At 39.7% G+C, this 9,829-nt stretch overlaps 2 protein-coding genes across 4 annotated transcripts in view; both read right to left on the reverse strand.

Moving 5' to 3' along the window:
- Window positions 1-176: 176 nt before the first annotated feature.
- On the reverse strand, window positions 177-2,562 carry rps14 (ribosomal protein S14). 2 transcript variants are annotated; one of them, XM_029448375.1, is made up of 5 exons: window positions 2,444-2,562; window positions 1,342-1,493; window positions 867-1,028; window positions 499-575; window positions 177-287 (listed from the first exon to the last, which is right to left on the reverse strand). In XM_029448375.1, the coding sequence occupies exons 2-5, from the start codon at window positions 1,488-1,490 to the stop codon at window positions 220-222; spliced, it is 456 nt and encodes a 151-aa protein (XP_029304235.1). In that variant the 5' UTR covers window positions 1,491-1,493; window positions 2,444-2,562; the 3' UTR covers window positions 177-219. The 2 variants fall into 2 exon arrangements, with proteins under 2 accessions (XP_029304235.1, XP_029304236.1); XM_029448376.1 differs by having other exon boundaries at window positions 2,399-2,481.
- Window positions 2,563-3,173: 611 nt separating this feature from the next.
- Window positions 3,174-9,829, reverse strand: part of camk2a (calcium/calmodulin-dependent protein kinase II alpha) — a 33,220-nt gene continuing 26,564 nt past the window's right edge. Inside the window, exons 16-18 of one of the 2 annotated variants that reach the window (XM_029448987.1) lie at window positions 9,683-9,777; window positions 9,335-9,563; window positions 3,174-7,657 (exon numbers count right to left, since the gene is read on the reverse strand). In XM_029448987.1, coding sequence (XP_029304847.1) covers window positions 7,654-7,657; window positions 9,335-9,563; window positions 9,683-9,777 — 328 coding nt within the window. In that variant the 3' untranslated portion in view covers window positions 3,174-7,653. Of the gene's footprint in view, window positions 7,658-9,324; window positions 9,564-9,682; window positions 9,778-9,829 lie in introns of both variants that reach the window. The other variant, XM_029448988.1, reaches the window with a different exon arrangement.

A 9,829-nucleotide genomic window follows, 5' to 3' on the forward strand; every position in this document is an offset into this window, starting at 1 on the left:
CAGAAAATGTTCAGACTGCAACCTTCAGGAAGTGGTTCGGGGGGGGGTCCTCTATTGCACGAGGGACACACTAACATGAGGGGGCCACACGATCAGCTGATAGAGAATCTTAATGTTTTTATATTTAAGTGTAGGCGGTGAGTAACAGAATATTATTCATGACTCTGAACACAAACTGGACTTTAAATGTTTTTATTGTCAGAAAATGTCGGCGCAGTTTTACAGACGGCGACCGCGGCGTCCGCCCTTCCTCCTGGTGGAGTCTGACGGGATCGGAGTGACGTCCTCTGAAACACAAACAGGAAGTCAGACACTTTCAGTATAAAGCGTCGAGACGTTCTCACAAAACTTAAAAGGAACAATCGATGTTTCTGTTTCTCTGAAATTAATCTGAACATTTTAAAACTTAAATGGAAACAAAGTTCACAAGGGAGCGACGATGACATCGTGTTTACAATACATATTTAATAACTCGATTGTGTGTGTGTGTGCGCTCACCAATGCGTCCGATCTTCATGCCGGACCGAGCCAGCGCTCTGAGCGCAGACTGCGCTCCGGGTCCAGGAGTCTTTGTCCTGAAACAATAAAACTTTATTAAAATGCAGCTTCGATTTTCCGGAAACTTCACAGAACATTTCAGTTACACCGTTGGAGCACGAAGTCGGTAAGGACCGCTGTACGGGAAGGCAACGCTAGTTAGCAACTTAACAGCAGAGCTAACGGAGGCCTCTGTTACATTAAGGTGCGTTCAGGCTCCTCTCTGGTGGTGTGACTCGCTACAGAACTGAAGCTCAGTTAAGTTGGATAAATAACCCGACATGATGAAACCGCTTCAGCTCCACTGTTGTTGGACGCGTGTGTGTTACCTGTTGCCCCCGGTCGCTCTCAGCTTGATGTGCAGCGCCGTGATGCCGAGCTCTTTGCAGCGCTGAGCGACGTCCTGAGCGGCTAACATGGCGGCGTAAGGAGACGACTCGTCTCTGTCGGCCTTCACCTTCATGCCGCCCGTCACGCGGCAGATCGTCTCCCTGGAAACACGCGGGGCAATCAGACAACAGATGCAAACACTAACTGCAGGTACTACAGTTCCCATAATGCTTTGGGATGCAGTCTCATGATGTTCAGACAACACTGGAGAAACAGGAAGTCTGAACATCTCAAATATAAAAGCTGGAACACTGAGGAAACTTAGTTTATTCTGGAGCCAGTCAGTGAATCTAAAAAACATTTGTAACCTCTCTACAGAAATATAAAAGTTTAGAGTAATAAGCCTGAAAAGATTGTTGTTTCTGATTTAAGCGTGCATTTGACGAGTGTGCTTGATGAACGCGTTTTACTTACTTCCCGGAGAGGTCAGTGACGTGCACAAAGGTGTCGTTGAAGGAGGCGAAGATGTGACAAACTCCAAACACGTTCTCTCCTTCGGCCACCTGAGGCCCGAGGCTGATCACCTGCTCTTCCTTCTTCTCCTTCCCTTTACGAGGAGCCATCGTCTGCAGAGAACAGGTGAGTGAGACTACTGAGAATACAGCCAGAGAAGAAGAAGCATCACCTTCAACACTTCTCCAGGACAGGCTGTCACTTTATTATCTGCAGAAGAACTGCCTGAAACTCACTTTGTTACAGAGGTTTATTAATATTCAACAGTGAACATCAATGTTTCTGTAAATACCCAGAACGTTGTTGCTGTAATACTTTTACAGTCTCGCGTCACGTTTAAAGCAAAATCTCAGGTTTGAGACTGAATCCTAAACAAACATGAGGATCATGGAAGCACTGTAGCCCTGCAGAAGACGCTACTGTCAGCTCCACCTGCACAGGACCTTTAATAGTCTGTCAGTTTGTAGTTTAAAGCTTTTAAACAGTTTAAATAAAAACTACATCTGTCCGGAAACGTCGGTGTAAACTGGTCACATGGTGGCTAACGCTCCTGCTAACCTACTGCCATGCTGCCAGACTTCTGCTCAAAACACTAAAGTAAGAATAAGCGGCACATTATCTTTAAACACAAATAATTAACTCGGATAACAGCGCACGAGACAAAACAGCAGAGGCTAATGTTAGCACGTTAGCTTCTACCAACCAGCGTAACGAAAGTGTTGACTGAGTCGTTATCACCTGGTTTACCTCCGTAAAAAACAGGCACAACATTCAGTCACCTGTAGACTGTTAATAATAATAAATATAACTGAATAATGTTTGTTTCCCGCTGCTGGACGCTCCGCTCGGAGCTAAAATGGCGACGTGTTGCAGCAGCTCGCCGACACAAACAGAAACACGGACAGAAAAACGGGGAAAAAGCGACACAAAGTTTCACTCTGAAAAACAATTTCACCGCAAACAAACACGAACATCATCACAGATTACATTCAGACACCTTAAATGATCGGATGTTCACCTGAAAAGCAGATTTTAGTTGGATTAAAGTGAGAGGAGAACTCACCGCTGTGTGTCTCTATACGGAGCAGAAACAAGAAAGGAAAGAACTTCCCCTTCCGGTGCCAAAGATGAGGCGTTCCAGCGCGGGAAAGAGCTGCTGCTTCCACCACGTGGTCACCAACGGAAACACACCTGATATTTATATAAATTATATTTATTATTTATTGAACATAGTGTATATATATATAATAAATTATATATATATAATACATTATATATATATAATTTATTATATATATATATATATATATATATATATAATTTATTATATATATATATATATATATATATATATATATAATTTATTATATATATATATATAATTTATTATATATATATATATATATATATAATTTATTTATATATATATATATATATATATATATATATATATATATATATATTATAAAGACCTGCTGCTGTCACCACGTGGTTTCCACCAGAAACACACTTATTTATTATCATTTTAATATTTGTTTTATTATTTTCACTTTATACTATATATAACAAAATATAATATATTCAATTTGTTTTCTCTTTTTGTTCTTTGTTATTGTCATTGTTTGTATTTAACTTATCTTATATAATATATATTTATATATATAAATATATATTAAAAATTAAAATAGATGTATACTTATTATATACATATAAATCAGTATTTAAAGGTTTTTGCTAGTTTGTTTTTATTGCATGAAATATTAAAGTTTGATGAAAACACACCAATCAGAATGCAGCGTTTGACCACGTCAGTTTATTTACAGAAACACTTTGAACACGATGCAGAAGAAGAAATACTCCAAATAACTACAAAAGAAAAAAGATTAAAAACACTCTCTCACACGCACACGCACACACACACACACACACACACACAGCATGCAGCATTGGTTAATACAGTACAATATCCATCATAGTAGAAAAAGCTGATTATTGATTCTGCAGAGCGTGAAACAGGCGGAGCATCAAGAAACCCGATGAGCTTCAGGCTGATACCAAACATTTAAGATATTACCGCTTAAATAAAGACATACAAAATATATAAAATAATATAAATGAACAGTTTAACCAATAAATAATCTTCTTTAAATACCTCAAACATTGTACAGTTTGGTTGGTACCTGAGCTTCTGTCCATTTAATAAAGAACATAATAAAGAAACATAAAGACTTTACATTCTATTGTTACACTTATATTAAACATCTTTAGATTCTCATCTTTTTTATAGTAAATATCTTACACTTTGTATTTATCTTGAAGTGTTATACCTGAACGTGCAGAGAGGGTTTACACTAAACATAACTTAAATTAATAAATAATTAAATTCTAAAGTTATTTTATTTGAATTCTCAGAATTGTCCAGTTTGGTTGGTTCCTTGTTATTACTTATTTAACATGTTTAAGGCAGATTCAGATATTTGTTAGACTTAATATCTTAACATTTCAATTGTTTATTCATTAATATAACAGTAATTCATTGTATTATATATCGAGGGGTAAATACTCAGTTTGGTTGGTGCCTCACGTGTGTTTAATGAGTTTATATTGTTTATTTACACACATGCTGCTTATAAGATATTTATTACTTAGACTAAATATCCTAAAATGTTGACATTTTAAAAAGATTTAATTTAAAGCATTTATACTGAAGAAAATCAAGTTCACACGAAATATAAGTGAACGGGAAAAGTTTCTTAAGAACTCAGTAAACTGAACAGAGTTTGGTCAAATCGTTCAGATGTTTGCACTTCATGAATGAACAGTTTGACAGTTTTCCATGATGGTGCTGAGTGCAGAAGAAGAACAACAGTTTCCATTTCAATTTATGCAATTTAGTTTGAAATGTTCTTTCGACTGAAAACTTGAAAAGCGAGTCACCAAATGATTTTGTGCCAAAGCAGATAAAAACACACGAACATGCTACAAAGTAATTATACAAATAAAATGAATAATACTAGTTTAAAACACAATTAAATGTTTGGTATCAGTCCTGAAGAAGCCCTAATATCATATAGTTGTTGGTTAGCACTATTAGCATTGTTAGCATTCCTGACAATAACCAAAGCATGCTGTTAGCTTGTTGAACAGCTAAGCTAACAATGCTAACAGTTTCCCATCACGTGGATCAGAAAAGCTTTTAGCTTTGGGTTCATGAAGATAAATACGCAGAACATCGGTAGAAACAGGAAAAACATTCCGATCTTTAGAATAACAAGTGAAATCTGATTTAGGATGAATTCTTCAGTTTCAAGCAAAAACACCAAAATACAAAAAAATGACTTCTCAGATATTTCCTCTCAAATATTTCCAGCACGAATAAATAAAACTTTCTTAAAGGTCAAAGTGAAAAACACACTTTCAGGAAACAGCCATTCACTCCGCAGGTGCCATTTGGAGTCCCGGCTGTTGAATCAGCTCAAGATTATAACCTTTATTTTAAGGTGTAGAAGCAGTTAGGAAGCGTTTTATTTTTCTAATTTATTATTTGTATTTCGGTTGATGTTGGAAACATTTTTGATTTCTTTGTTGGAAGTCAGAGTCTGGTGATTCTGAGCGCCATAGACTTGTTATTAATCTTAATATTAACAATAACGAGTTCAGTTGACCTTTGATCCCATATTCTCTGAGTGTTTCCTGAGCTGGGACGCCAAACGGCACGAGAGGTGGAGTAAACTAAAGGGCTGCGGCGCTGTGGCGAACACATTCAACGGTTGCTTTAATGCACATCATACTCAGAAAGTAAACAAGCTAATAAATCACAATGTGTTCTCTACAGGGTGATCCACACACGGCGAGCACTGCACGTTTGATTCTAACATTTTCAATATACAAACGCGATATATCGAGAATAAGTATAATATTATGATCGTAATAATCTGATTGTACAAAGTTCTACATTCTCCCGACTCTACAAAGCAGCTCGAAGCCTCTGAGACGAACACAACAGGTCAAAAGTCGCAGAATATCAAAGACGGCACCGTCGGCGTTTCGTTAGCTCGCGGCTAGTGGACACCATTGCTCCCGCTGAGGAATGCTAACAAAGCTAACAAGTCTCAAATCAAGTCACCAGAGAGACCCAGAAAACAAAATAGTGGCAGCAAACGCCAAAACGCAGCAGAGCCCGAAGCGGAGAAAACACAAAGTCAAATCCTGCATGCAGAAAATCACACCGTCTGTACAGAACGTAAACACCGAAGAGGAAGATACACGCTCTCCCCGCAGAACTCCTTATTCCTGCAAATAATTCACCAACTGAAGTGTTGAGCGCAGCGACGGCGAGCGGGCGGGTTCAAGATGCAACTTTTATTACGAATCAATGTTAGAAATATGAGTTATTAAATCATTGAATCTCCTAATAAAACAGATTCAAGGTTTTCCAGGTCGCCGACACACCAAGGCTCAGAGACGAAACATATTTAATGATTTACTCTTTATATGTTTGTTCAGTATAAACTTTCAGTTTCTTGTTTTTAGTAATTTTTATTGTTAATATTTCAACTGTCCCAGAAGTTCACTTTTCAAAATGCTTTGCTATAGAAACTTCTGTTAATAAAGTTTTTGTTCAATATTATTCAAATCTGACGGATGAAAGTGTGTAAAATCAAAAATTAAAAAACTTTATTGTTTCTTTAATATTAAAAACAACCTTGAAAAATCTACGTTTAAATTGATGAACGCACATCGTTATTCATTTATATATTATTTTGTCCCATCTGAGCCGCCGTACCGATGATGCGTATTATTATTGATGTATTACGGTGGTCCCTGGAGACAGGTGTGTTCCTTCCTCTCAGAACGTCTAAATCTAAAACACTTTGTTTGCTCACGAAGCCCGGCAGCAGACAGACAGCTCGTTAGGGAGCTCGTTAAGGCCCTGCTCGTTTGGGGGGGGGGGGGGGGCTGTTCATGGAAGATCGCAGGTCGGAGAGCGGTGGAAGCTCGCGGAGCTCCCCGAGCCCGAAGGAAGATGAACAAAAATCTCATTATTGCAATAATATTAAATATTTTTTACAATAATAATAAATATTATAATAATAATAAAGATTATTACAATAATATTAAATATTATTATAATAATATTATATGCTAATACAATAATAATAAATATTATTACAACAATATTAAGTATTACATTTAATCTGTTTTATGGTTTTATAACTCACTTTTTAGACCCAATTATCTCGACATCAAACCTTCATTATTATCATTAATAGGATTTTTTACAACTTTTAATATAATAACTAAACATCCTACACATTGGAAGTGTTTAAATGCTTTGAGGCCAATTTAAATTAAAAATATATAAATAATCTTTCAGGTTGATTTTAGCGTCAAATAAAATGTCTTTTGTATTTATTATTACTTATATTTCTCTGCTGATTAGTTTAATTATTATTGTTATGTTTATAAAAAAAAAAGAAATTATTATTGAAGAATTACCTTAATTGACATATGAAAAAAAAAAGTTTTAATTGGTTGTGATAACGAGATAATGGGTCTAATAATAATTAGTAACCACGGCGACTCCCGGCCTGTACAAAGTAATAAAATACGTTTTGTTTTTCCAGTGGAAACCACGTATCTCCAGATTCAGGTTTTGTTTATAATCGAGGAATAAAAACTTCATTAAAGTTAAATTCAAACTCTGGATGAAACTCACTATTCATGAATAAATAAATAAATAAATTAACAGTAAAGTCAGCAATGTTTTTACGTACAAATTCAAAACAATACAAAAGTTGGTTTTCATGGTAACATTTCATTTTAAAGTGTTTAATTACTATTATTACTTTTTAAATGGGATATTAGTGAATAAGTTGATGTATTATAATATATTGAGTTATTGTCAATGGATCTTTAATACATTCATTTATCATGATTTAACCTTAAATTTGGAGGGAAAAAATTAGAAGCTAATTAAGGGATTTCAAGGGATTCTTCATCCTGTCAATCATCCTGACGGAGGAGTTACGAGGTTTCAACACGTTGTTACAATCGGTGCAGCCGATTGGCTAATCACAAGGGGGCGTGGCTGAAGTCCAGAAGAGCTGAGAAGAGGAAGCTGATTGGTTGATTGTGCAGTTTGCTGCTCTCTGGCCCCGCCCCTCATCTCCTCTCAAACTTCCTGTCTGGTGTCACACGCCTGGTCGGCTGCTGTCAATCAATCAGTTGTCAAGGCGACGCCTGGTGGCTCCATCAAAGACCCTCAGGCAGTCAGCTGGACAGAGAAGAAGAAGAAATGTCAACAAAAAACATATTATGGGATGTTTGAGGGTCATTTACGCACTCACAGTAAGATGTAGATGTATAATAATGATATGTAAGGGGTTTCATTTGGCGCTCTTATTTTGAAATAAAGGCAACATGTGTTCCACTCCAAGAATTGGCCCCTTGACGCGATGGAGGGGAGGGTCTGTGCGTCCCTGTGTGGACGGGCCTTGACCCATGGGGCTTGGCTGGGATCATCCTGAAAGGAAAACATGGAGCCGCCGCCCTGTGGGCCGACCACTCGCAGGGCATTGGAGTCAGCTGCATTATCGGCGGCAAGTAAACTGGCTCTAGGGACGTGGAACTTGACCTCTCTGGGGGAAGGAGCCGGAGCTGGTGCTGTAAGTGTAGCGGTACTAACTAGATATATAAAAGGCTGGCCTCTAGCCTTTTCTGGATATGTCAAGGGTGAGAGGCGCTGGGCGGGTGTGGGGAGACTCAGGAGCCCCCAACTGAGCGTCACCTTGTTGGAGTTCAAACCAGGGAGCGGGAGGGTCGCCTCTATGTGATGGAAGTCTCTGACAGGAAGTCTCTGACGGTTGTTAGTGTTTATACACTAAACAGTCTGTCATGGTGGTAACTTAAGAACCCTCTGGTGGACTGCAGCGGTGAAGAGGCCATCAAGCTGAAGAGAGAAGTATTTCGGCCTTGGTTGGCCCAAGTGTATCCTGAAGCAGCATACTGGCACCAGTTGAAGGGTTGTAGCGGTTGCCAAAGCTAAAACCCAGGTGTGGGAGGAGTTTGGAGGACTATAGAGAAGAACATTCAGTTGTCTTCAAGGAAGTTCTGACAAACCGTTAGATGGTTCAGGAAGGGAAAGCAGGAGGAGAACTGCAAACCCAGACTTGGGATATTGTAGAGCGGTGGAACCAGCACTTTGAGGAACTCCTGAACCAGACCAACACTTCCTCTGTGGAGGAGGCCAAGTTTGAAGACTCGGGGGAAGGTGTCCACATCCCTGGCAGAGGTTGGAGAGGTAGTCAAAAAGCTCCTCAGCAAGGCACCATTTCCCTGAGATGCTGAAGACCCTTGACGTTGGACAGCCTTGGCGGATCCTCCTCTTCAGTGTTGTTTGGACATCGGGGACAGAGCCTGTTGAGTGGCAGACTGGCGTGATGGTTCCCTTCATGGACAGAATCACAAGGTACAGCCGGGGGGAGATTGTCTGGTTTGCGGACCTCAGAATTGCGTCTCTGCTCTTTGCAGACGATATGATTCTGTTGGCTTCATCAGACCGTGACCTGCAGCACACACTGGGGCGGTTTACAGCCAAGTACTTCCAAGTCTGAGGTAGTCACAACCGGTCCTGTCTCTTTGATCAGGATCTACCCATTAGAGGTTTTCCAGGCAGATCTAACTGGTAAGAGACCCCAGGGTTGACCCAGAATTTGCTGGAGGGATTATTCATCTCGTCTGGCCTGGGTACAACTTGGGGTTCCCCAGAAGGAGCTGAAAAACGTTGCTGGGGAGAGGGACGTCTGAATACTTTGCTGCCACCGCGATGAGAGCATGTAAATGGATGGATAGCAACATGAGTTGAAACATTATTGGTTGATGTTGATCATGTGACCAGATGTTTATACGGTGCATCATGTTTCCTCTAAACTGCCCTCTGACCTGTTCTTACTTGCTGAGCGTGGAGGCAGAGCCTGAGCGGTGGAAATGGACGATCTGCCACTTCCCGTCGCGGCGGTGCCACACCCTGGTCTCCTCTGATTGGGCTGTGCGAGGCGTCCCGTTGGCGTCAATGTACTGCGTCACTCTGATGTAAGCGATGCAGGCGGCCTCGTCCCCCACCAGGTGGATGTGAGGGTTTAGGATGGTGGTGTGGACCGGTTTACTGTTCTTAGACCACACTGAGGACACAGACACATACACTGTTACCTGGACAGGTGAGAGCACTGGGTCCACAGGAAGTACCAAACTAAAAGTCATACATCATGATGAAACATGAAAAAAGTATGGTTCAGCTCACAGTTTTCAAAATAAAAGCGGTGGAAGTCAAGGCCTTCGACCAGATTCCCTAATGCCTCGGGCTCGAACGCCGTTACAGCCGGGTCGCACATTTTACTAAAGAGACAGACAGGTTTAAGTAAGCAGTTTTTTCACAATAAGAGTCCAG

This window comes from Cottoperca gobio, chromosome 14 (genome assembly GCF_900634415.1).
Source record: "Cottoperca gobio chromosome 14, fCotGob3.1, whole genome shotgun sequence".
Lineage (NCBI taxonomy): Eukaryota > Metazoa > Chordata > Actinopteri > Perciformes > Bovichtidae > Cottoperca > Cottoperca gobio.